This window comes from Lupinus angustifolius, chromosome LG06, assembly GCF_001865875.1.
Source record: "Lupinus angustifolius cultivar Tanjil chromosome LG06, LupAngTanjil_v1.0, whole genome shotgun sequence".
NCBI classification, from domain to species: domain Eukaryota; kingdom Viridiplantae; phylum Streptophyta; class Magnoliopsida; order Fabales; family Fabaceae; genus Lupinus; species Lupinus angustifolius.
In genome coordinates, this window is record NC_032014.1 from 29804327 (window position 1) to 29832311 (window position 27985).

A 27985-nucleotide genomic window follows, 5' to 3' on the forward strand; every position below is an offset into this window, starting at 1 on the left:
CACATTTAAACATTTATAAGGTATTAAAGTCCATTTCCCTCCCCTTATATTAGCTATTAGCTTGATTGCCATAAGCCTAGAACCATCCCAACTTCAAACACAATAAGGGGACTAGGAACCAAAATTTAGTTAAGATTCCTTCATGTCTCAATAACTTTGTTAATGCAAACAAAATGCAAAGAAACTGAGGTATCAGAATACATTTAAGATGACCAATTGAATATGATCATCAACCAGTAATGTTACTTCTACTACAAAAATGAACAAATAGGAAAGTGAGCACCATTGATTTGCATATTGTAGATAAAGGAATCCCATACTTTCCTTTCCTGAATAGCCCTTTTAAAAATGGAAAGTAGCACAAAATCACATATGTACTGCATAACACTTCCCCTACCCCTTTTTGTGGTTGCCATCTTAACAAGTTGATACACAATGCTGTGAGTTGAACAAGCAAAATAGTTGTGCCAGGTAGAAAAATTGGAGATTCATTGAAAGTGAACCTACCAACATTTTCATCAGAACCCTCACTAGAAGAGGGTTGCTCTTTCTTTGTTATTTCAAAGACTGCTTCAGATATCCTCAAATGCTTAAGTAGGATAGTCAACAATCCAAAAAAACATGAGTTCATGGTTGTTATTCTTCCCATCCTCTGGTTGTTCCACCATGTTTTGATTGACAACCCTGATTTCAATTGCTCTGTTAGAGTAGATATGTTGTAGAGCACAAATAGTGTAGCAGGGATCCATAAACCAGGTTCCTGCAGGACCATCAAACACAATTGAAGCAATGAAAAATGTGCACTAAGATTGAGAGGAAACTTATAAGAGAATAGAGATATTCAAACCATAACTTTAGAATCTTAAGATTTACAATTCAAATCTCATGATTCAATATGATCCTACAAGCCAACGATTCGTATCATGTGTTGAATCAATGATTCATATCATGTGATGAATCAAAGATTCATATCATGTGATGAATCAAAGATTCGTATCATGTGATGAATCAAAAATGACTATGAATGGTGCAATTCCGCATCCTGATACATTCATTATTATTTTATTTTTAACTTCTCTTTCATTTGTTCTCATCAAATCATTACATTGAGCATTGCACATCATTTATATAACAGATTTTGAGCTTTTGTTCGTTGTATATCTGAATCTTACGATTAGATAGGATGTAGGACTCACTCGCTATTCAAAAATTAGCTTGGCGATTCACGATTTGAATTGAGATCCTTGATGCAAACTTTTTTCCTGGCACCTCTCTTTACGCATTATGTATAACCATTGATTATCTGACGATTATTACTCCCAAAGAAGAAGTCCTTTGACAAATGGTTACAACTATGTGTAAAAAGAGGTTTGAGGAAAAGAGTCTTACATGAATATTTTCCTTAGCAGTTAGCACTATATTAATATGAAAATCTGGACCAGTTATGTGATGTTAAAAATGTCCAACAACAGTTCTATACAATGTGTTTTGTGCTAACCTTATTAGGCAAGAAACTGGAGTTGGTAATGATGCAATAAGCAGGGAGAAGAGCATAGCATATTTCAGGGATAGATCTTAAGGCCCAATTAGTGATCCAAATATATGCAAAACACTCTCTCAATTGAAGCTCGCCAAATAGAGTACCAAAAATTGGACAATGCTTGCTAAGGAAGATATCTAGCAACCCTGAGGCCCATCTCTTATGTTGGGACATTTGACCTATGTTATCTTGAGGTGTGCAGCCTCTAAAAGCAATTGGATCTGTTGTACAAAGTTCAGATCTCCAACCCTTTGTGTGAAATTTCAGCCCGGTAAGTACATCCTCTGATGTTGATCCATATATCCACCCCACCTAATAATATTCACCAAACACAAAGATAATTAGTATAGAATGTAATAAAGTAAAGAACAAAGTATAGAACGTAATAAATTAAAGAATACATGGAATATAATAGCATAATAAACTTTGTATTATGCTTGAAAAATAAAAATATTGTGCTAGATGCCAATTTGTACTTGTAGCTTTAATTTGAAAATTACTGATTCAATTGTCTACCTGTTTACCCCAAGCTGTGCAGTATTCATATTCACAACTAGCAACTTCACTTGCTGCCTCAAGATCAAGAGATTTGCAATGGTTATCATTGGGAGTGAACGTCTTTCCTTCTAAAGTATGAGCAGTTGATTCACCAAGCACCTTCGAAGCTCCAAATTTTTGTATAATTACCTTTTCTGATAATGTTTCTGCATGCACAAGACTAAGTTTTATATTTGTTAATTAGGCTAAATAATAGGAATTGTGCCCACTTTAAGGCTTGACTCTTGTCGTCTTAATAGAGATTGATTCTACTATATATAGTAAGATATTTTTCCTTAATAATTGTACTCATCTTAGGAGATTTTGAACCATGTTTCCAATAACAAACCATGTCACCTGATGTGACTGCAGTATCCACAATTTTGTGGTTACTGTCACAACCTCATCACTGCATTATTGTGGCGTGGTTATAAATTATTGTGATGCAATCACACCAGACCAAACTTAATTTTCAGGGGAGGGGCAATTAATTTAAAACAATGCTTGAGCATGTAGTGAATCTTATATAAGTACCATTGGTCAAACAATGATCCTTGTTTCTACTTTGAATGCCATGATCAGGAGAAACGCCATAAATAACTTTTCTTCTGTGAAAGCAATTTGTTCCTGCATATATGATCCCCTGTAGTCCAGCAAATCCACCTCCTATGTACTGCATTATATAAAACAAGAAAAGTGTGATTTGGTTACTACTACTTCTTTCTCATTGTTCATATTAAAGCTTTATTAGCTTTTGTGGAAGGTTTTGATCTAGTGTTTGGTTTTACATACCAAAGGCAAAGCTACTAGCTGATTTCCAAAAGGATCATCCTTTAATGCATCATAGAATCGCTGAGGACATTGAGCAAAAGCAACTTCCTTTTCTCCCTTTGAATCCAACAAAATGCATAGGGCATGTAGTACCACCTTAGGATTGCTCACATACATGTCACAATCAACGTTCAACATAAAGGGTGCATTTGTCATCAATGCAGAGACTCTTGTCTGATCATAATTCAACATTACAAATCATGAGAAATTTTGGGTCAAAAGGAGAAATGTATTATTTTTTTATCATGTGAGATTTGGTTTTTATGATATGTTATAATAGGAGTATTAAATTGTGTTTCCACAATCTAACTGAGATCGTAATGTTACTGACTATTCTGATAGTCTCAACAATCACATTGTGGCCACATAGGAATTTAAAAGAAAACAAACTTACTAATACATTCATGGCACCGGCTTTGTAATGATGTGAATGTTGCGGCCTCTTCTCTCGAGATATATAGATTAAGTGAGGCACCACATTTGAAACACCTTCATTATTCTCCCATATTACCTATCAACAAGACATACAATATTTCTTTTAGTCATTTTTTTTATAAATATGGAATGTGATTGCTTACAATAATAACAGTAATAACAGTAATACTCGATTCACCTTAATTATAGTTGGATGATTTCTCAACTGTGTTTTTGAGAAGGCTGCAAATTCTCCCACTAATGGAATTGAATTTTGAGCTGCATTTTGAACTTTACTGCTAAGTTGCTCATACTCTTCCTGCAAATTATGAAAACACAAACACTCTAGCTAAAATTTAACCTGTGTTACATTGGCAGAAAGAATACTGAGATTTGAGAGGTTGCACCAAATTAATGACTATGAGTAAATCATTCTCGGGATATATAAAAAATAGACTAGTGAGTAAAGGCTGACACTACTATATATAAAAAAGGTGACACCACTAAAAATCTCAATATAGCCTATTCACAATCTCAATTATCAGTAAAAACATGTGACAATCCAAATTTTCTCCTTCAAATACCCATTAATGTTTGTACAATCTAATTTATCAACACATGTTTTTCCAATCTTCTATCAAACATGAATAAGTCACATATCCTGAGTGAGATGTGCAAAATAACCTGAACCATAGACTACCTAAGTAAATAGTTGCAAGATATTAGGTATGAGTTACCTTCATCCTTAACCAATCTTGTTTAAATTCAGGTAAGTCACTGTTGTTGGCAGTGTCTTCATCCGAGAAGTATCTAAAGGGTGCTCTAACTTGAACATTGTACTTCTTACAGAAAGGTATCCAAATCTTAGCAAAAATGGAGGCTTGAACAAGGGCATAGAAGGTAATAGGGGAGCATCCATCATCGGAAACATAGCAAGCTAGCTTGTTAGTTGGGTAATCAAGTGACAATAGAGACAATACTGTGTTGATTGTGATGATTGGTGGTTCAAGCACTGGGTCTGCTGTTGTCACAAATATGTCCAATAGTGGAAGTTCAGGTTCAGGTACCCTGAATGTTGGAAATAAATGTATGCATAAGCCCAACAATAATAATTAAGAAAGAATTAAATGTGTTGCATTTGTTCATCCTCCTCCTAAAATACAAATTTGGTTTTACATTATCCGAAAATGATTGAAATTAGTGACATTAGTCCCTACCACTAACCTCCTTTAGTTTTTTTGTTCTTACCAGTCACCACATGTTCTATCAACCACATCAGTACTTAACAGAAGCAACTGAACTTCCTAGAACCAAAAATTAGGTATTTCAAGCGTTTTATAAATAAACAAACAATGATCAAGCCTTTATCTCACTAGGTGGGGTCGACTACATAGATTGAACAATATCATTATGTTCATCGATAGCCAACTGAACTGCGCTAGATGCGATACATAGTCAATCCTAAACCCGGATAAAATATGAAGAAGGTTCTGTTAGGCAATCGACAACCAACATAAAACTTCCTCCAAATCACCATACTTCAAACAAAAAAACAAGCATTTGACAATAAGAACAACCAAACCTCTAGATGAACAAATCTACTATGCCATAAAAAAATGCACCTAAAATGATAGAGATTTCTCTTACTTGAGGAGTGTACATAAGAATCTTTTTTTTTGTACTACCAAGGGTATTCCCAGGAACCAATCCCTTTCAAGGTGCGTGTTTGTCCCTCCCAACAACTATCGCTTACAGGAATCGAAACCTTTTGGTCATCCTGTGATCTAATAAGTCTTACACCACTATACCAACACCGTTATTGGTAGTGTACAAATAAGCAAATGTAGAAGATTTAATGCAGGAATGTAGCATCATATAGTATAGATAAACAAACATAAATAAAACAGAAAAAACATTGATAAACAATGAATTATTATTATAAAGTAATAATGAAATGCATGCAAGAAAGTAGTATGAAGATATACCTAAGCAAAAGACGATTAATGTAAGTTTTGGTATAAGAAGGAGTCCATTTTGTGCTAATGGTAACAAACCAAGTGAAAGTGAACCATAACTCACATAACAATGCAATAAACCAAGGGAAAGTGTTGATATTATATGAAGAAACACGATAACCAATGAGTATAACAAGTAAGATCAAGATTAAGGAATCCATAACTCTTGAAAAAGTGTGTTTTTGCCATATTTTTTCGTAGAGAGGAACAAGGGTGGTTTCATTGGCCATTCAGCAATTCATTCACAGCATCGAATGCAGATTCATGGTAACGAGGGAGGTTCATTTTAAAGGGAAAACAAATACATTCACTATTCAATCAGTTTTTTTTAGAGTAAATACCTATTTTTATTTTCGAACTTTTATGGATAAGTTCCTGAGAAATTGGAAAAACTGAAATTGGATCAGAAAATCAAATGTGAATTAAATTAATTATTTTAGTATATATTTATGGACTAATTTGATATTAAAAAAAGATTAATTTCAGTCACATTTTGTATTTTGATGATTATTTGGATTTTTCAATCTTTTTTGGTAGATATCTTTATAATCCATTTCGAAGTTTGTGGTATTCTCTCAATAAATATTACTCTCAGAAATCAAATCATCGATCTAAGATCTAAGGATCTAAAACATTTAATATGGTCTAATACCACTAGACTAACATTGTGTTATAAGGGAAAATTTTAGGAACCAAAATGTGTATTTACTATTTTTTATTATATTAATAAAGTCACTTGGTTAAATAAGTTATTTTTTAATTTAAATTATTATATTACTCTTTTTATTTTATTTTATTTTACATCTGTTGTGTTTTTGAATTTTAATATACATTTTTCCCTGTTGATCACTCCTCTTTCTCACCTTTTATTTTAAATATTATTCCATATATAATATAAATCCACTTGGGATATTCTATTGGATTAATATGGAATGGAGGGAGTAGTTGTGGGTCACTTTGTCTTAATCTTTATGATTAACAAAAAAATCCTTTTATAATAACACATGCAGCTAAGGTTGTGAGAAATTATTGGATGACTTTAGATAAAGTGAAACTTCTATATGCATGTTTTTTTGTTGAAAATATTATTTGCTTAGATGATTTTTTCTTATTGTATGGTGTCAAATCAATTATATGGACTAATTCAAATGGTTGATTAGGCATCAATAAGTTTAAATTATTGTGTGGTTGATCAAGAAATATTTTTTTATTTATCCACAACCTATTGAAATATGACTAATTAATAAATATTGATTTTAAAAAACTAATTATAATTATCTTGAGATTATTTATATAAGTATAATTATATCTATATAAGTTTTTTGGTACTACTAAGGGTATTCTCTCATCCTTTTAGGTTACTAATCTCTTTCGAGTTGCATAGTTGTACTTCACAGCCAGTGTCGCTCCAAAAAATCGAACTCTTAACTTGTTGCTCATCCTGAAATCTAGCGAAACTTTACATCAGATCACATTCACATGTCTATATGAGCTTTATTCACGTGATGAAATATATAATTATCCCATTTTTATGATTAACAAATAAATTAAAATTATGTGGATTTATTCAAAATTAACATTGTAACTTGATCCTCACTAATCCAATAATTTATGAAACCCCACTTGGAGCCTAACCACTAGTAGCACAATAACAGCATATTCTGCCATCTGAACTATTGGGAACATAACAACAAATATTTAAATAATTATTCCAGTACCTTATGAGCTGGATCACCTTAAGCTAAATGCATTTTTGGTAAATATTTAAATATTTTTCCTTTACAAAAATTTCTAATATAAAATTACAGTCTTTAAGTTAGGGCCATTTAATCAAGGCAGATCGGTAGTTAAGAGATTAAAAATCATGCTATAAGAGCTGTATTTAATTTTTTAATATAGATTATTATTCTTTGACCAGTATACTAGGTGAATATAAATCAATAAGGTGTTTGATCTATTAGTGTAAGGCTTATTGGATCCTCAAGGTCGAGAGTTCAATTCCTGAAAGTGACAATCACGAACCCCAAAAGATATTAATTCGTACCAAAAAGATAAAAGGATACATTTGGTAGTACCCAAAAAATAGTAGGTGAACATGTTACTAATTACAAAAATGATAGGTCTCTCACAAAATCAACAGATAAATTCTATTATATGATTAGAAAAACAATGTGTTACAAAATAATTTTATTGGTGAATGATTTACAGGTGATACATATCATTTTCGTGTAGTATGATTTGTAGAATGATTTAGTAAAATGATATAGGGTTACTCTTGTAATTATGATGTTTAATAAATAGTTTAAGCTTGTACGTAAACTTCATTTTATTTCTAGAAAATGGGATTAGTTGCATCCGATGTGTTCCCCATAAAACCAAGTTGTTAGAAGTTTAATCTTACCCATCACATATTTTCAATAAAAATGTTGAATTTTAGTATAAGATAATATGAGCATATGCATTGTTTATAAGAGGTGTGTTGGACATGATTCCTAGATAATTCTTTTGCCTACTCACGTTTTAAATTGTGGTTGTGGTTATTGTGATCATTGCGATATGAATTGTAGTCATTGCGGTATAAATTATTTTGTGAGTAAAAAAATATTTTTGAAATCGATCTGATACATCCCATATGTGATCCTATGCAGTTGCAGCTCGATACAACCGCTGATGCACAATTGTGGTACGATGTGATTGCAACTGTCATCGAAATCATATTCGCAATATAACACAATAGTAATAGCTCCATGTGTAAGAGGTGCATTGCTATTAATAAAAGTTATAGTAAAAATTCAAAACAAGACAAGTAGCACTGAAAAATGGGGTAATATATTCTCCAAAGTCTCAATCATATAACCAAAATCCAAAAGCTTTAAGAGGTAATTGCATGCACTCTCTGTGAAGCAATCTAAGTGGAATTTACCCAAAATGATTCTTATTTGCTTCCAAGACCTGCATTGTTATCTTTTTGGGTCAAAACAAAGATGAGGGGACCCACTTCCAGCTAAATTCATTGCACACATCAGTCCTCACTGAACCAAGATACTTGGTCCCAAAAGCTTTATGTTCCTATGTCCCCATGTCTCAAGCTAATCATATCTTACTAAATTACATAAAAATGTTATTTTATATATTTTTTAATTTTCTTTTTAAGTATGTGTCAAATTTCTATTAGATTGGGACAGAATGAAACACCAAAAAGTGGGACATAAAAAAGTGGGACAACATCTCATTCCTCCTTAGTAAAACATAAATACAACTTAGTGTATTCACCTAAACTTTTATGAATAGAAACCATGATTTTCATGCAAGTATGAGTCATACAATTAAAGTTTCATAAAAAATTCATGAAACTAATATGCTAAGGTTTTGGTTTAAAACATGGAAACTCCTCGGTCCAAGTCTGATCCAATATTGGCAGCCCCTTCTTTCCAACCTTTCTGATGAGCTTGCTGTTCCCACAATGCAGTAAGCTTTTCCAGAGCCACTAATGATATTTTAACAATGTCCTTTGAAGTTCCAAATTGTTGCATTGATATCTTTCCTGCTAAATATACAAGATAACCACCATAAATGGCATTTAATTTCTTCTATAGAGAAGCTAGAGTAAACTAAGAGATTCAAATGCAGCCACCCATTTATTTCTTAAAGGGTCATATTTTATTCCATCATAGAATTGGTTGAAACATTTAACAAAAGCAAAATCTTTTCCATTTTTAGGATCCATAAAAAATTCACAACCATGTCACACTCAGAGGGAGAATTGGTCATCAATCCAGAAACTCTAGTCTGCACATATATTAATCTACAAATATGAGAAACATTGTGTTACTGCATATACTATCGATTGGCTGAAAAAATATTTTAAATTAAAAAATTAATAATTAATTATTTTTCAAACTAATCATAACTACATACAGTCACATAACTTGTGGGACAATATATCCAAAGAGTTAACGTCGACATATACAGCAATAGAACCTTTGGGATTATTCCATTCTACCCAACGCTTGTTAATGCCTAATTGGTTGTGAATTGGATCATAACCCACCACTTGTCAAAATAATTTTGTTTTTTTCAAAAGACATGAGTCTCCATAATGAACATTAGTGAATGATGGAATCTACTAATGATATTCTTCAAGTGTCTACTACCTCTTTTGCTACCAACTCCCCTTATATTCCAAGCAAAGATTCTAAATTTATTCATTTAGACAGAGAATAAAATATCTTCTCATATCACGAGATAAATTATTTACTTACCCCAATAATACTGTGACATATTTATTAAATTTTTAGTTTTTAGAAATATATTTATAAAAATGTTTAAGTATATGATACATGTCATGATTTTAGTGGTTGTAGAAGATAACTTATCTCCTCATGAACAAGGATCACATGTCCCAAAAAAGTCATGTATCCATGTCCCAAACCAATCATATTACAACTAGTAATCAAAAAAAATTATTTTATATTTTTATAATTTTTTTCCTCTTAATTAATGACATTTTTTGATAGAATTGGTACACAATAGGATACCAAATGTTAAGATAAATGATCTTCATTCATCTTCTTGTATCGAGAGATACTTTATTCTAAATGAGATATATGGACAATTATTGATTGCTGATTTTTTTTCCAAATATCTTCTATTATAAAGTTAAAACTCAATAGTTCCATTAAATATGAACCATATCATATTAATATATGTATCACTAGTATAGTCCAAAGCATCATAGTCCTTTGTTCAATGGCCAAAAAAGAAGAGTATCACCCTCTCTATGAAAAAGTTTATCTGAAGAGAACATATAATAGAGTAGTAGACACCTTCATCTTACTCCTCCTCTTATTGCTTCTGTGTTTTCGTCTTATCTCTATCAAAAACACCTTCAATATTCCATATTTCCTTGCTTTCTTATCTGAGTCTTGGTTCACTTTCACTTGGATTGTTATTCTCAATACTAAATGGAATCCTGCAGCTACAAAAACCCACATACAACTTCTCCTACAAAGGTATATAACTATGTATTAACACATAAAACAATGCGCTATTATCAGAAATGAGAATACTTAATATATATCATTAGATCTTGATTGAACGGTTAAGATTAAAAGATAAATGCACATGATTATCATGTGACCAATAACTAGCTTTTAATATTAATCATCTATAATTGGTTGTAATACCTAGATTTATTGTTCTTACAATTTTTACATGAAAAACTGTTTTCACTTGAGTAGCTCACATCATGCCTATATCATATATGATTTTCATTCCTATGTCTTATACTGTTCACTACTTGTTGTAGCAACTATAGTTCTATGTTGTTGAGTTGTATATATCATTTGAATAAACATCTTAGGATAAAATACGATAACGTTAGAAGTTGTCTGAATTAGTTGTCTGAATCAGTTGTTTATATGACATTCTTGCCATGTTATTTGTCGAAAAGGGTACCGGATCTTCCAGCAGTGGACTTGTTTGTGACAACAGCAGATCCTATACTTGAACCTCCAATAATCACAGTGAACACTGTGTTGTCTCTATTGGCACTTGATTATCCACCTAACAAGCTAGCTTGTTATGTTTCTGATGATGGTTGTTCCTCTCTTAACTTTTATGCTCTTTTTGAAGCCTCTAAGTTTGCTATTCTTTGGGTACCTTTTTGTAAGAACTACAATGTTCAACTCAGAGCACCCTTTAGATACTTTTCTCAATCTGCCAATACAATAAGTCAAGAAGACTCACTACAATTCAAGCAACAATGGTTACACATGAAGGTAAGTAAAAAATAGATGACTAATTTGCCAATATGGTGCGTGAGATCGAGGACTTTGGTCTTTGGCTTTGCACATCATTAATCAATTTGATGCTGATAAGAATACTATAAGATTCGTGTCGCATACCAAATTGAATAATGACATGTAAAGTTATAGACCAAATTAATATTTTTATAACATAAGGATCAAATCGACCAAATCGATCCAATGTTGTTATTGTAAGAACCAAATCGATGTTTTACTATAAAAAAATTGATTATTGCTATCTATGCAATGATTGGACTTCAATAGTTGCCAAAGTAAGTAACATGGATAAGTATAACCTGGTCAGATTAGCATTCTGAGCATGAACTGCAAAATGGTTTGTATCTTTGTGGTTTGCAGGATTTGTATGACAATCTTAGCAGAAAAATTGAAGATGTAACCCGAGATCCAAATCTACTCCAACTTGATGGAGAATATGCAGTTTTCTCTAACACACATCCAAAAAATCATCCAAGTATAATCAAGGTAACAAATATATACAAGTAAAAATATTGATGCAGGGTTAAGATCATTTTTAACCTTCTACTACACAAATTTACATTGTAGTAAGTTTAGCTTCAATTCTTATATGATATATGAAAGGTTGTGAGCAATGCATCAATTTATGAAAGATGCATTTGTACAAATCAATTGTTAAATGGAATGCCTAACCAATAGTAAAATCAAAATCCTTTTTCTTTTTTATGAATATCATGGGTCAACATTAATTTTTTGGTATACATCTATGTAATATTTTCCCTTCCTTAGTTATGGTTCTTGCATGCATGAAAACAAACAACAAATTGTTGAAATTTGTTTGAAAAATGATGAGTTTTAATGTAGTTTAAATGCACATTAATGTTGTCATTTATGAGAATTCGAGAATTGGCGTTGGAGCCATATAATGTGGGTGTATTCGAGAGCTATTCTTACCGTGCAGTAAGAAATCGTATAATAGAGAACTGAACTATTTTATCCTGGAGACAGTGTGTTGATAGTATGCTTGCATAATTTTAGCATTACCACGAAAGAGAGCTACCTAGTCGTGAGTCAGCCACTAAGATTATCTCGTGTTATTTGGCAGGTTATATTGGAGAACAAAGAAGCTATCAGTGATGGGGTGCCTCACTTAATTTACATATCCAGAGAGAAGAGGCCAAATCATCCACATCAATACAAAGCTGGAGCTATGAATGTTTTGGTAACTTAGTTTTCTAATATTTCTAATTCAATAGCATTATAATTCTCATTGTTACAAATTAGTGATTTTTATTTTATCAATTAGTCACTAACAAATCCTTTCTCATATTTTGTAATGACCAATGCAGACAAGAGTTTCTGGATTGATGAGCAATGCTCCCTTTATGTTAAATGTTGACTGTGACATGATTGTGAACAATCCTAAGATTGTTCAACATGCAATGTGCATTTTGATGGATCCTAAGAAAGGGAAAGAAGTTGCTTTTGTTCAATGTTTCCAACAATTCTTTGATGGAATAAAAGATGACCCTTTTGGAAATCAATGGGTATCTGCATTTGAGGTGTGTTTCCAATTTCAAAACAAAGCTCTTAGTTTAATGCAGTACTGGAATTTTCTAATTCCAGAGTATAATGGACAAAAAGTTTATGGTTTTGTTTAATGCAGTACATAATAAGGGGCATGGCAGGACTTCAAGGACCTTTCTATGCAGGAACAAACACCTTCCATAGAAGAAATGCCATTTATGGTCTTTACCCTCATGAAATGGAAAATGATAGAAAAGGTCTTACCCTCTCAAATGATACACAATATTTACTTATCAATATATCTTCATTATTCCAATGGGTAACCAAATAAAGGAAAAGGGTAAAAACCAACATGTCAAAGATTTTAAACTGTGATCATAATTATGATCGTAGTATTGTGCTTTTGGTAGTAACCTCAATCGTATCACAAATCAATTTTTTTTATACTACCAAGGGTATCCTTCACCTTTTTGGATAAGGAACTAATATCTTTCGGGGTTCATAGCTGCCTTCCAACAAGTGTCGCCCCTAGGAATCCAACCTTGACCTTGGGGATCACTGGGGCATTACACCACTAGACCAACACATTGTTGGTATCAAATTGCAATTGCATTTGTGTGCATTGCAATAAATATAGTGTAATTGCAACGATTTCAAGCACAACTTGGAAGTTCAATTTCAAATACAACAATTTCAAACCATAAAATATGCCTAGGAGGCCTTAATTATTTTGTATATTTAGCAGGAAAGATATCAATGCAACAATTTGGAAGTTCAAAGGAATTTTTCAAATCAGCAATTGGTGCCTTGGAAGGGAATGCATATTCTTCTAAACAGATTAGTCCTTCCAACTTCATTGAGGAAGCAATACAAGTATCTGATTGTGCATATGAAAATGGCACTAGTTGGGGTAAACAGGTATGCAACACATACACAAACACATATGTACTTTACAAACAAAAAATTAACCTTTTTTCTAAACATGATTGTATATTTTCTTACTAGTTTTTTGGGTTTTGAGATATATAGTTGGGTTGGATATATGGATCAATATCAGAGGATGTACCAAGTGGATTGAATATGCAAAGAAAAGGTTGGAGATCAGAAGGTTGCACTCCAGATCCAGTTCCATTTACAGGATGTGCACCTAGAGGTTTAATCTCTACAATGGTACAACAAAAAAGATGGGCTTCAGGCCTTACTGTTGTATTTTTTAGTAAACATTCTCCTGTTATGTGTTCTCTTTTCGGTAAGGTACAATTCCGGTCTGGTTTGTCCTATTGTTGGCTTACCAATTGGGGCTTGCGCTCCGTCTTTGAAGTAACCTATGCTGTTCTTCCTGTCTATTGCATCATTACCAACACCAATTTCTTGCCTCAGGTAACCATCTAACTTTAGTGCCAAGTTATGTTCTGTCTACTTATCAAATTTCACACTTTTTGTTATCCTAATTAATTAACAATGGCATTTTATCCTAGCTGTGGCGACCCGATTTTCGGTTGGAAACCGGCTCTGCGACACAATGTCTTAGAAATTAAGGTGTTGTTTGGTAGCTGAGATGATTTTGAGTATATTTCTTAAGATGTGATACATGAGAGTGTGGTGTATGAGTATATTTCACTCACATATTTGGTCATGATATTCAGTTGAAAATTCCTAAGAAATTATTGATTTTTGAAAAATATACTTCACTTCAAATTAAAAGGATTGAAAGATTACATATTTGGTCTATATATGATTCATGAACTAAGAGGTTAATATAGTTTTTTTGTCCACTCTTTTCACTCTATTTTTATTGTAGGGACTTGGCCTATGGATTCATATTGCTCTTGCTATGATTTATTACATTCATACTCTAATAGAGTACCTTGCAATTGGGTTATCAATCCAACATTGGTGGAACAACCAAAGAATGAGCATAATAAGAACATCAACTGCATCATTTATTGGTTTTCTTAGTGCCATGCTTAAGCTCTTAGGGATATCAGACACAGTCTTTGAAATAACACAAAAGGAACAACCAACTTCTAGTTCTAATGATGAGGTTGATGCTGGCAAATTCACCTTTGATAAGTCACCAGTTTTTGTGGTAGGCACCACCATTTTGATGTTACAATTAACAGCTTTGTTTATGAAGATTATGGGGCTGCAACCTCTAGCAAAATCAAGTAATAGTGGAAATGGTTCTGGGCTAGGGGAATTGATTTGTAGTACATATTTGGTAGTGTGTTATTGGCCTTATTTGAAAGGGCTATTTGCTAGAGGAAAATATGGGATTCCCTTGTCCACTATTTTCATGTCAGCAGGGATTGTATATTTTTTTCTGGTATGTGTCAAATTCTGAAGCAAGGATATATTGAACAACCTCAAGTGTCGGTATTGAACATGTATACGATACGGATACGCTTAGATTCGTGAATGATACGTATCCCTAGAGTATCCAAAAATAATAAAAAAAAAGGATGAAGATACGTATTGATACGTTTTAAACAAAAAATAGGATAAGATCAGATACGTTTTATCAATTTTATAAATTATTCTACTATATTTTCTAGTTTTGGTACTTAGAATCTTGGAGGACTATAAATTATTCTACTGTATTTTTTAATTTGCACGTGTAATTTTATGATGTTTTATGTATTTTTTATTATTTTATACACGTATGCCTGAACGTATCATATTCTATATTTTAGTGAAAGTGTCTCTCAATATATCAGATACGTATCATATCCAAAACATGTAGCTGTATCTGTATCCCTGCTTCTTAGTTTTCAACCTTTAGTATCAGTTTTGTTACTGAATGAATAAAATGTGACAAACTAAATTTGAAGAATGTCATCACATTCTACAGATTCTGTTTAGACTAGTATTTTAAGATGAATTTGAGGCTTCATAACAAAATTTCTATGTAATATATGTCAAATGAAAGAAATTTTGATATGATCTTGAACTAATGCATAATAATGTTATACATAAGAAATTATTACATTTTCATGGATCAATGTTGGTGTATACAAAAACCATAAATTTCTAGGAAACATGAATTATGAAACATGGAAGAAATGACATTTTTGTTCATAAAAGAACTTAAATTACTTATATTTGCCAATTGAAAATGAAAGGATAATTTTTTTTATTTGAAAAATGAATCCTAGCAGTGATATTCTCCCTTGAATTTATTACAATTAATTAATTCAATAATTTGTAACATAATTGATTCTAATTTGTATAATGAGTCAAATAGAGAATGAACAATTAATTGATACTAATTGATTTTTGATGAAAAGAAATAAAGAAATCTGTTATACACCTAAGCCCTATTATTCCTATATTAGCAGTTTCATTGCTTCAAAATCCATATACCTCTTATTCCCAATGTTACTATGTTGCGGAAAATCCATGCACTCTTCTCCAAGTTAGTGTCACACTCTTATTATTTTGATTCTATCTTTCTTATAAATCTTTATATTTTTTTAGAATTATTGTATCTTATACCCATACTACCAACAAAGTGTTTGTGGTGTAAGAATCCGATTAAATTTCTGGAATCGACACTTTTGTTAGGAAGGCAGACATACATCGTGAAAACAGTTACTTAAATGACACATTCGATTGTACCAAAAAAGAATACATGTAGCAAATTATCCATGCAACAAAGGTTGTGAATGATTTTTATCATCTCGTGATGGCCTTTATCTTTTGGATAGTTAATTCATAAAACTTTAAATCTACAAGGATTTAATTTTACACACTTGGTTACATTCTTAATATGATGTATTTGATTATACAAATTTTTGAAGGACTCAATTCATGACACTATCTTGGCAAGACTTAAGAAATGGGTTACTCTTACTTTTTGTTTTTATTTCAATCATGTAGTGTAGTATTTAATTTTAATTCTAATACATCTATATACTCCATGAATTTCAGCTATTTCTTTCCAGCATCTATTTGATTTTTATTGTCACTTTTAATTTTTGTTGATCTTCTGTTCTCAAAACTGAGATTTAATGAAATGAGTTATTTGGATCTGGTTTTGATTAAATGCGAGTCTATAGTCACTGATTTTATGTATAGATACTTCAATATAGTTAATGAAATGAGTTATTTGGATCTGGTTTTGATTAAATGTGAATCTATAGTAACTGATTTTATGTATAGATTCTTCAATATAGTTAAAAGTGGCTTTTGCAGAATACACATATCATCAATTTTATGTTTAACACACTTTGAATGCTATAAGAAGCAATAATGGTTTTATGCATTTTACCCTTGCTCTTGTATCTGATGTTCATTCAAATGATTTTGTTTCACTTCTAACTTTGTATCTCTAATTGTTTAGGTTTGGTGGTAAACTGATTCATAACAGAAGAGGATCATCTACTGAGGTGAAAAATGAAAATTTGGAACAGGAAACCGTGTTTGATGATATCCCTTCCGAACTATTAGAATTGATATTTAAGCGTTTAACACTCGACAACAATATCCGCGCATCGGTTGTTTGTAAGAAATGGCATTCTGTTGCCACTTCTGTACGCGTGGTAAATTACTTTCCATGGCTTATGTATTGTTCAACATATGGTGAACAATATGAATTTTTAAACCCTTTGCACCATGGCACCTATTTCACTGAATTGCCGGAGTTATCAGGCTCTAAAGTTTGTTATGCAAAGGATAGTTGGTTATTGCAACACCAATTCGGAACTCAACAACTGTTCTTTTTTAATCCCTTTACTCGCAAAATGATCAAACTACCAAGATTTGATCACACATTCTATTTAGCTGCCTTCTCTTGTGCACCAACATCATCTGAATGTGTTCTGTTTATTGTTAGTTATGTTAGTCCTTTTGTTGTGACCATTAGCACATGTTATCCTGGGGCAACAAAATGGACTATCGATAATTACCGACACCAGTTGCCTTTATCTTTCAATAGTATTGTAAGGAATACCGTTGCGTTTTGCAATGGACTCTTTTATTGTCTTAGCTTCGATGGTTTGCTAGCGATGTTTGACACGGCTAAATGCACTTGGACTGTTCTATCAGTGCCTCTACTCAAATGGCCAAGGAAATTATTTGCCACAAAATTGTGCCGTGAGGATTTTCTGTATATGACAGAACAAGGGGGAGATATTATAGCAATTAGTCAATGTTATAGTGAAAAGCCCATTGTTTATAAGCTAGATAAAAAATTAATGCAATGGAAAGTGATGAGAACACTTGATGGTGGAACTCTTTTCGCTGGTTTCATGTCTTCTCGTCCCGGAATTGGCCTCCCTAGAAGCATGAGGAACTGCATCTACTTTCCAGTTTATGGAAGGCAATGCAAATCAATAATATCATTCTCTCTTAATCACTATAGATTCTATCCTCATAAGGACTGGTTTCCATGGAACTCAAGAAATTGTTTCGATGATATTGTATGGATTGAACCACCAAGGGACTTCTTTAGGTTCACATGAAAGAGTTTTAGTCAAACAAGTAAGTATTTCCAATATTTCTCATTCCTCAGTTTTTATCTATGTTTTATAACTTCTAGATGAATGCTTCCATATCTATATGCCTATGCATAATATGCTAGTTTATGTTGGAACTTATCATCAACTACTTGTCATTCTTATCAATATTATGTTATAGGCTTTAATTTTGATTCATTTTTGGTGTAAAAGATTCTTTTAATGCATCATGTCTTAACTCTTCAGTAATAATGTGATTCTTACCCCTTTGTTACCTTGTCTTTGCAGATCCAGAAATTCCAAGATTTTTCCTACAACACAGTATTGGTATTGTGCTTATGCAGAACAATTGAAGTTATTACTAAGATTATCTACATATTCATTGAAACATTTACTTTTGGCATTTGATGTATGGATTTATTATCACAATTATTATCCATCTTTATCTGTTTGGTTTGACTGGCAATTAATACAACCTTTGCTGCATTTACTATGTCCAAATCTCATCCTACAAGTTAAACTTTTATGGCCTGAAATATTTCAATAAACCAGTTTGATTTACATGATTACTTAAGGGCTTTCTACTCAATAAGTTTTCATGCAACATGCCAATAAGCTTCATTGTAAATAAGTTAATAGGTCTATATCAATGAATGAGTCAGCAACCTCTATCTACCTTTAAACATGTAAACAGATTCAGATGTAATCTTAAAAATGTCAAAAACATATATAAATTTCAAGAGTTTTTTTCTTCAACTTTACTATAACCTTTTAAATTATGTAGAATTTTAGAAAATTTCATCCAATTTTTTTAATCAGATTAGGCTAAACAAAGCCTTAAGTAAGTTATACCATAGGATCTTTATAATCACTTTATAAGTTAAAACACAATTTCCTTAACTCATCAGCTAGACTTTACCCATTATCTAAAAAGAAACTTTGCAAAAGTGTGTTAAAACTAAAGTCATATGGGTAATGATTTTGAAAGGGTATATCTATGCATTAAAAAACCAACACTAATAGAATGATAATAAACTAACCAAGACTACATGTTTGATTCCCCTTAAGCAAGGTCTCGGGTTCGAGTCTTGTAGATGGAAAAAATATCCGCTTGGAAGAGTTAGCCCCACATACTCGTGGATATTCTCGACTCAAACATGATTGCCTGTAGTGCGATGATACAGTTTGGAAACCAAAAAACTAACAAAGACTAGAAACAATATTGAACACAAACATAAAAGGACACTTGTATATTATAGTATTTCCATCTTTACATTATAGTTATAGTCTTGTTGTGAAGTCATTCCCTCTTTTATTGCCGAGTCCAAATGCATCATTTACTATGACTTCTCTTTCTCTCTCTTATTCCTTTGAAATTTATGGCCACAGTAGTTGGACTCTCCATTGATTCAGATCCATTTTCTAGCACCAAATCCTTCATACACAACAAAACTAACCAACAACCCAAGTTGTTAAAACATAGTCCTAAGAACATCATTAACATGGATACCACAGATAGTAACAACACAAAGATACCATTCCAAGTCAACCTTATACACTGTCCTTCACCCTCTGATGATTATGATGATAACAACAACAATAATAAGAGACCCTTCATTGATGAAATGGACTTCTTCTCTGATCATAATAAGAACATTAGTAACAATCTTTTCTCTGCTTCTACCTCTGCACCACCACCTCCTCATATACATGATCATGATTCCACCACTACTCCTATCTTGGAATTTAAAGTAAACGTGAGTGACCCTTTATCCTATATATATATATATATGCATACATATCCTATGAATTATATAATTCTGAATTTCTTAAGATTTTCATTCATCTCATTACTATATAGTGTATACTATATAGTAAAAGCACATGAGTGCAACACAGTTAGCAGATAGAATATATGATGTTGGTGTACTCATGAATGTTTAATTCTTTCAATAGATTGGACTGAATCTTCTTACTACCAACATAAGCAGTGATCAATCCATGGTGGAAGATGATCTCTTATCAAATTCAGAAGAAAAAACAACTAAGAGTGAGGTAAAGAAAATTGTATCCTATGAAAGTTCAGTTATTGGTTGAAATGGAATTCTAATATTTTATCATTGATTTGCTCTCAATTTTTTATTTTTATGATTGATCATTTATCTGTTGTGTTATGTGTTTGAATTCTTATACCATCTACCTTTTTAGCTTGTTGTTCTTCAAGCCGAGCTTAGGCAAATGAAGGTGGAGAATCTTCGGTTGAGGAGCTTGATTGATGAGGCTAAATCCAATTACCAAGACTTGCATATGCATTTGTTGAATTTGATGCAGGGAAAGAAGGGTGAGGACACAGAAGAGCACCACCATCAAGTGTTTGATGGAAAACTAAAAGACAAGAAACAAAGTGGGAATGTAGAGGCCTTTGTGCCAAGGCAGTTTATGGATCTCGGCTTGGCTACTAATGCTGCTGGTACTGATGAAACTACAGTTTCTTCATCGGTGGGAAGAAGTAAGGATCTGTCGAGTTCTCCTGTGAATAACGGAGAGGTGGCTGCCAAGGAATTAGGCAACAAAAATAATAGCAACGATAATGATGAAGGACTTGTAGTGTTTGATCAAGACAAGAAGGAAATTGGTAGAGGAATTGAGAGAGAGGATTGTCCACCAGATCAGGTTTTAGGTGCTAATAAGGTTCCAAGGTTTAGTCCTCCTTCAAATGAACAAGCTGAGGCCACCATGAGAAAGGCTAGAGTTTCGGTTAGAGCCCGATCAGAATCACCCATGGTAATCAAGTCATAGTGTACTTCAATTTCACAATTTGCTCCAATTTGTGTTCACAGAAGTATATGATAGTTTTGTTCAAATCACTTTTTTGTTGTTTTTATATGTAGCTTCTTCAGTTTCCATTTACCTGATAGAAAAAAATGCTTTCGGACCAATTAGACAACTTCTCACAATACATGATAGTTTTGCGCAAAAGATAGTATGCTGCATACTTTGCTAAAAAACTATGAAGTGTCACAATAAGTTGTTCAAATCAATTTTAGTTGTTTTTTTACATGTAGCTTCTCTGTTTCCTTTCTTCTGATAGAAAGTTGTTTATCTCAGATCACTGATGGGTGTCAATGGCGAAAGTATGGCCAGAAGATGGCCAAAGGAAACCCATGTCCTCGAGCATATTATCGGTGCACCATGGCTACTGGCTGCACTGTAAGAAAACAGGTATGTTTATGTTCATCCTGAAGCTTAATTTCCTGTTTTAGTTTCGGAATTCTATCGAATTTCATTATGCCATTATTAACCATATGTTATGGCTCAACTAAAAATGTGTAAATTAAGTTGCATGATCATTTCATTGTACTAAATTTTTTGATGAGTTTGAGATTAGTCTAACAAGGGTGGCAGGTATTAATGAAATTGTTTATCTTATCATATATGCACTTAAGCATATGTTTGGAAGAGCATAAGAAAATATATCATGGTCTTCCTTTGAGTAATTTTTACACCGTAAATATATTCGATACATATATGGACAGGTACAAAGGTGTGCTGAAGACAGAACAGTACTTATCACAACATATGAAGGAAATCACAACCACCCTTTGCCTCCAGCAGCTATGGCAATGGCACAAACAACTTCCTCGGCTGCAAGAATGCTGCTTTCGGGATCGATGTCAAGTGCGGATGGCCTAATGAATGCAAACTTCCTCACAAGGACACTCCTTCCATGCTCTTCTAACATGGCAACTATCTCAGCATCAGCACCATTCCCTACTGTTACATTGGACTTAACTCAATCTCCAAAGCCTCAAACTCAATTCCATATTCCATTCCCATCAAGTCTCAATTCCTCAGCCTCATTATTGCCTCAGATACTTGGTCATGCACTCTATGACCAATCACAGTTTTCTGGTCTTCAAATGTCACAAGATTGCAATCAATCTCAACAACAATCACCACACATTGCTCACACAGTTGGTGCTGCCATTGCAGCTGATCCAAACTTCACTGCTGCTTTAGCTGCAGCTCTTACTTCAATCATTGGTGGTTCTCAACCAAACAACAACAACAACAACAACAACAACAACAACAACACTATTGCATCCAATAACAGCAATGGAAATATTACATCAAGCAACAAATAAAGCAATGGAAGCCATAATAAAATAAGCAACACTTCCAACTTCACATTATTACTCTTTTATTTTTTAGATTACTTTATTTAATTTATATTTATATTTGCTTCTATACTTGGCTCAAAAATGAATTGAGCTGGTTAGTTTTTTGTTTCCATTTGTATGAGTCAAAGAATATTTATAATGAGACATATAGTTGATATTCTTTGTTATCTAAGTAGTATGCATATTTACTTTCTTCCCTATGTTTTTGCATGAGATATTATGGAAATGAATCAAAGGTTGTTTTGTCTTGTATGTATTTTGTTGGTTAATGTGTTTCTTTGTTTTTGTTTTTGTTTTTTGAAGAACAAGCAAGTAGAAGAGGTTACTTGTAGCACACGGCAATGAGACAAAAGGAGTGAAGAAAATCTTCTGAAAGAGGGTGTCATTCCTTGGACAAGGTGGAAAAAAGTTCAAAATTTATTTGTGGGTTTCTTAAGCTTTGATATTTGAACCTATTCTAAAATATTATTGATGGTAATAACAACGGGATATTTTTTTTTAGTATAATCAAATATATCTCCTCAACTTATATGTAAGTAACTAAGTTTTTTCATAATATGTAGTTGTACCTACCAACAAGAGTCGCAATAATCAAACAAGAGGTTTAAATAAACTAAAATGATTTAAGGTCTATTAATTTGGGCTAGCCAAGCCAAACAAGTTCGCTATTTTACTCACCAACTAAATATTAGTTTATTGTGCAAGACTCTTTTATATCATACTAAAATAAATTAAAAGTTCAACTCTTGTAAGTGATATATACCCAAAATGAATTAGTTCATATGAATTTTTCTTTAACAATTAAAACATCCTAATTATAAAGATAAATTATGATAGCTTAATCTTATCCTCAAACCTTCTCTTGGCGGCTAATGCATGTGAAGGAGACAGGGTGATTGTGAAAAATCTTTCCATGACTTTGTGCTAGTGCTAATATTCATAATTAATGATCTTCAACTTTCACCATGATACTTTCAAACCTTCTCTTTGCACATTTTTTGTGGTAAATAGTCAAATTTTATGGTTTTGGAAAATATATTTATTTTATTTCCATTATAATGATATTTGCAGGGAACAATTTTCACTTTGTTTGTGAATATTTTTGCATTATTATTGTTTTCACACTTTCTATTTAAATCTTTGAAATCATCAAACAAAATGAAAATAATGTCATATCTTTGCAATTATTGATAAAAACTGAAAATGATAACAGAAATTGTTTTCGGGCTTTTTATTTAAGAAAGGTTATTATTTTTCATTTTCTACTATTAGATGAAAGATGGATAAAGAATCTAAAGGTGTAATACCCTACTATGGCATTCAAATTTAATACCCTTTCGAGATTCGTGACTATCCATTCTAATGAGTGTCGTTTCCAGAAATTGAACTATCAATCTTAGAATTGAGTGAGACCTTATACCTTGATCAACGCATTCTTGAATGTTCATTCTAATTAGCCATCCATCATTGCATCTTCTAAACTTTTTAATCTTATGTTCTTAGTTGTAAACTCACTTTTAGTCTATTGTTTAGATAGGAATATTCATAAATATTGAATTTTGGTTTTTTATCAAACAGTTATCAATGAGCCAAAATCTATAACTCTTATAACTTTTGGTCAATGACCAACTTTATTTTCTGATGGTCAATATCATAATGGGAAGACCACATGATTCTAATGCTCCCGCAGTCACAAAAGTAGTTTAACTTTCACTGTCCAAAAGCGTAGTTTTCAAAACAAAAATCTTAAGCTTTCACATGCTTAAACTAGAACATAAGTGTTTGTTTGCGAGTTGAATTTTGGAGGGGAATGAATGAAAAAAAAGGTTTTAGAGTCATTTCATAAGTATATTTCATAACTCGCTTTCCTATAAAAGTCCTATTTACTATAGCATAAAACATTGGTATTTATAGTAGTTAAGTTAGCATCATAATTTGGTGATGTTAGAGCCATAGAAAGAGTTGATTTTAATTCTTAAAGACCATAACCAATGCAACCAGTAAGTCCTCATTACATTTATAGCATCACAATGGTCGCATTAATGCAAATGGAATACCAATAATTAGCTTTACACTTAAGCATATCACTAATAGTTATGTTGATGTAAGATAGTATGGTCCTAAGATAGAAAAATATAAGTTCAAAAGTCAATTTCAACAAGATAAAACTGCACTGTTCTCTTTTCAACAAACTTTCCATCACTAGTGACTCATTTTACATTTGCAAGCCTATGTAGAGGTGAGCATTATATAGGTTGGAACGAGTTAAGACTTGTCCTTTAGCCAATCCTGAATGTTAGTCGAGTCATTCTTTTGAACTCGAACTCGGTTCTAGACCCGAATTTAACTCGATACTAAATATTAACTGGAGTCAGCCTTTAAACCTGACCCTAGACCCGTAATGCATACTCATTTTAAGTGAAGTCTTTTCAATATTACTTGTTATTATGACTATGTAATTTGACATATAAAATGATATATGTATACTTCGTTAATCATGTATATATGATGAAAAATTAGAGAATCAATAATACTTTTGACCAAAAAGTGTTCTTACTCGATACACAATTGAATAGAGACACATACAAATATGACGAGTGAGTGACCATGGGATAGGTCGGGTCATGTTTGGTCCCTCCCCGACCCCAAATATTAACTAAGTCTAATTTTGAACCCAAAACCAACCATAGATCTGATGAGACCTGACCCTATTCAGATCCGATCATGATCGAGCCATACGGGTGACTGAGTAGGGTCAGGTCCTGCTTTTCTCCTTTGACTCCAGAAATAAAAAAGAAGAGGTCCTTCATTTTAAACTAACAAAAATGTCCCATGTAAAGTGAACGAAACCTCAAATTGACAAGAAAAAAGTTTCAAAGTTCAAGTATACTAAACTACTAATGCATGAACAGTATTAGCACACACAGCATCCATCAAGAGTTAATTAAAACATGTTCCCACTAAGTAAATGCAGCTAAGATTTTATTGGAAAAAGAGAAAGATTGATAAGAATAGTGATGATAAATCTATACATCACATGTCCAAAGTAATCAGTTCAATAAATATGTAGATAATAAGTGATAACTTCAATTGTTCTTCATAGACAAAATAACAATAGGGTAAGATTCACATTAATACTTAGAAATCTGCATGGAAATTCTGCATCAAAAAATTGTATCTGCACAGCAACAGATTCAACCAGCTAGATCAACTGCAAATGAACTCAATCATAAGTTTGGCACATAGAGCAACTAAAGGATCTTATAAGCATTTACACATAAATTCAAAAATCATACCATCTTAAAATATTAAATTGTAATGACAGTAGTTAATATCATAGTCACACTATTTTAATAGCATGTCAATATCATTGGGGAAAAAATGAATAAAAATCATCATTTACAACAACAATGAACCAAAATTAAAGCCTATAACATAATATTGATAAGAATGACAAGTTTTTTGCATCATGGATTAATATGCACATAGCAAGCATTGATAATAATTATGACAATGAAAGTAGTGTTGATGATAAGTTCAAACATAAACTAGCTTATTATGCATAGGCACATAGCTGTGACAGCATGAGTCGATTCCATGATTATAAGTTCATTCCATACCGGACCAGACCGGAATAGGTTTATATACATTCTCCTTATGCGAAGGGGTCGTTCGAGCGTATCTAAATAGATACTATGTTTATATATATATACGAGTTAAAAAACAAAGATAAAAACTGAGGCATACCGAATATTGAAACTGCTTGCTTGTTTCCCTAAAACTCTTCATGTGAAGCCAGAGAAGTCCTTTGGTGGTTCAATCCATATAATGTCATTAAAACAGAATATTAACTCAGGTGGAAACCAGTTCTTATGAGGATAGAAACTACAGTCATCGAGAGAGAATGATATCGTCGATTTGTATTCCGTTCCGTAAACTGGAAAGTAGACATAGTTCCTCATGCTTCTAGGGAGGCCAATTCTTGAATGAGAAGACATGAAACCAGCAAAAAGAGTTCCTCCACCAAGTGTTCTCATCACTTTCCATTGCATTAATGTTCGATCTAACTTCAAAACAACGGGATTTTCGCTAGAACATTGAGTAATTACTATAATATTTCCCTCTTGTTCTGTCATAAACATTAATTCCTCATTGAACAAATCTCTCACACAATTATTTCGGCATTTGGGTAGAGGTACTGACAGAACAGTCCAGCTGCGTTCATCCGTGTCGAACATCGCTAGTAAACCTTCGAAGCTAAGACAATAAAAGAGTCCATTACAAAACACAACCTTATTCCATATCATGCTACTCATAGATAAGGGCAACTGGTTTTGGTAATTAACAGTTGTCCATTCTATAGCACCAGGGTAACATGTGCTAATGTTCACGGCCGAAGGACTAACATAGCTAACAATAAACAGAACACATTCGGATGATGTTGGTGCACAAGAGAAGGCAGCTAAATAGGTTGTCTCATCACATCCTGGTAGTTTGATCATGTCGCGAGTAAAGGGATTAAAAAAGAACAATTGTCGAGTTTCGGATCCATATAGCAATAACCAACCATCCTTTGCATAACAAATTATAGAGCCTGATAACTCTGGAAGATCAATGGAATAGGTCTTATAGTGAAAAGGGTCATAGAATTCATATTGGTTACCATATAATGGACGATACATAAGCCATGGCGCATAACTTAACACACGAACAGAAGTCGCGACAGAATGCCATCTCTTGCAAACAACGGATGCTCGAATATTGTTGTCGAGTGTTAAACGCGAAAATATCAATTCTAATAGTTCAGAAGGGAGATCATCAAACATGGTTTGCTGTTCCAAATTTTCATTTTTCACCTCAGTAGATGCTCCTCTTCTGTTATGAGTCATTTTACCACCTAACATAGACAATTAGAGATACAAGTAAGATAAAAGTGGAACAAATTCATTTGAATGAACATCAAATACAATACGATAACACTAATCAAGTTTTTATCTCACTAGGCAGGGTCGGTTACAATAGCAGTGTGAAATGCATATTACCATTGTTGCTTCTTATAGGACTCAAGGTGTGTTAAACATAAAATTGGAGGTTTATGTAATGTCTAGTATAAAAATAATAGTACTACTATCTTAGCAAGACTTTGAAAACTGGTCATATATGTATTCTGCAAAAGCTACTTTTAGCTTATATTGAAGTATCTAAACATAAAATCAGTGACTATAGACTCACATTTAATTAAAAACAGATTTAAATAGCTCATTTCATCAAATCTTAGTTTTGAGAACAGATGATCAACAAAAAGTTAGTGACAATAAAAAATCAAATAGAAGCTGGAAAGAAACAAGTGAAATTAATGGAGTTATATAGGTGAGGTTAAGAATGTAATCACATTAACAACTAACAAAAAAAAAATACTAACAACAAATAATTGCCGATAAAAAAATAATATGTAATCACATTTGTGATGTTAAATTCTAAATGATTTAAAATGTTATCAATCACTTCTCATGCTCCATTTGATGTTTAATGTAAAATTAAATACAATTGTACTACAATATGTCATTTAATCTACAGAGAATTGAATTACAATAAATGAAGAAATATATGGTAAAAAGTATAAATATGCATTGAGTTTCTGAAACAAATTACAAACATTTAGAAGAATGAAGGGACTAATATTGGATGCCAAAAATCATTG

General features: G+C 32.4%; 5 protein-coding genes across 7 annotated transcripts; 3 read left to right on the forward strand and 2 right to left on the reverse strand.

The window, feature by feature from the left end:
- LOC109350865 (cellulose synthase-like protein H1) lies at nucleotides 93-5605 on the reverse strand. 2 transcript variants are annotated; one of them, XM_019592174.1, is made up of 9 exons: nucleotides 5308-5605; nucleotides 4060-4390; nucleotides 3522-3641; nucleotides 3303-3419; nucleotides 2870-3082; nucleotides 2612-2750; nucleotides 2057-2244; nucleotides 1499-1852; nucleotides 93-760 (listed from the first exon to the last, which is right to left on the reverse strand). In XM_019592174.1, the coding sequence occupies exons 1-9, from the start codon at nucleotides 5565-5567 to the stop codon at nucleotides 230-232; spliced, it is 2253 nt and encodes a 750-aa protein (XP_019447719.1). In that variant the 5' UTR covers nucleotides 5568-5605; the 3' UTR covers nucleotides 93-229. The 2 variants fall into 2 exon arrangements, with proteins under 2 accessions (XP_019447719.1, XP_019447720.1); XM_019592175.1 differs by lacking the exon at nucleotides 5308-5605 and adding an exon at nucleotides 4578-4692.
- LOC109350866 (cellulose synthase-like protein B4) lies at nucleotides 10016-15540 on the forward strand. Of its 2 annotated transcripts, XM_019592176.1 has the most exons (11): nucleotides 10018-10349; nucleotides 10790-11117; nucleotides 11502-11627; nucleotides 12226-12342; nucleotides 12470-12682; nucleotides 12787-12904; nucleotides 13393-13565; nucleotides 13677-14027; nucleotides 14449-14991; nucleotides 15205-15214; nucleotides 15426-15540. In XM_019592176.1, exons 1-9 carry the CDS (start codon nucleotides 10087-10089, stop codon nucleotides 14989-14991), a joined length of 2232 nt encoding a protein of 743 aa, XP_019447721.1. In that variant the 5' UTR covers nucleotides 10018-10086; the 3' UTR covers nucleotides 15205-15214; nucleotides 15426-15540. The 2 variants fall into 2 exon arrangements, with proteins under 2 accessions (XP_019447722.1, XP_019447721.1); XM_019592177.1 differs by lacking the exons at nucleotides 15205-15214; nucleotides 15426-15540 and having other exon boundaries at nucleotides 10016-10349; nucleotides 13390-13565; nucleotides 14449-14581; nucleotides 14673-14759.
- LOC109350975 (F-box protein At4g00893-like) lies at nucleotides 16925-18562 on the forward strand. The gene is made up of 2 exons (XM_019592284.1): nucleotides 16925-18128; nucleotides 18392-18562. The coding sequence occupies exon 1, from the start codon at nucleotides 17210-17212 to the stop codon at nucleotides 18107-18109; it is 900 nt and encodes a 299-aa protein (XP_019447829.1). The 5' UTR covers nucleotides 16925-17209; the 3' UTR covers nucleotides 18110-18128; nucleotides 18392-18562.
- LOC109350868 (probable WRKY transcription factor 31) lies at nucleotides 19349-22540 on the forward strand. The gene is made up of 5 exons (XM_019592180.1): nucleotides 19349-19860; nucleotides 20060-20158; nucleotides 20312-20887; nucleotides 21212-21325; nucleotides 21640-22540. The coding sequence occupies exons 1-5, from the start codon at nucleotides 19483-19485 to the stop codon at nucleotides 22246-22248; spliced, it is 1776 nt and encodes a 591-aa protein (XP_019447725.1). The 5' UTR covers nucleotides 19349-19482; the 3' UTR covers nucleotides 22249-22540.
- LOC109350872 (F-box/kelch-repeat protein At1g57790-like) lies at nucleotides 26029-27249 on the reverse strand. Its single transcript, XM_019592183.1, has one exon. The coding sequence runs from the start codon at nucleotides 27186-27188 to the stop codon at nucleotides 26070-26072; it is 1119 nt and encodes a 372-aa protein (XP_019447728.1). The 5' UTR covers nucleotides 27189-27249; the 3' UTR covers nucleotides 26029-26069.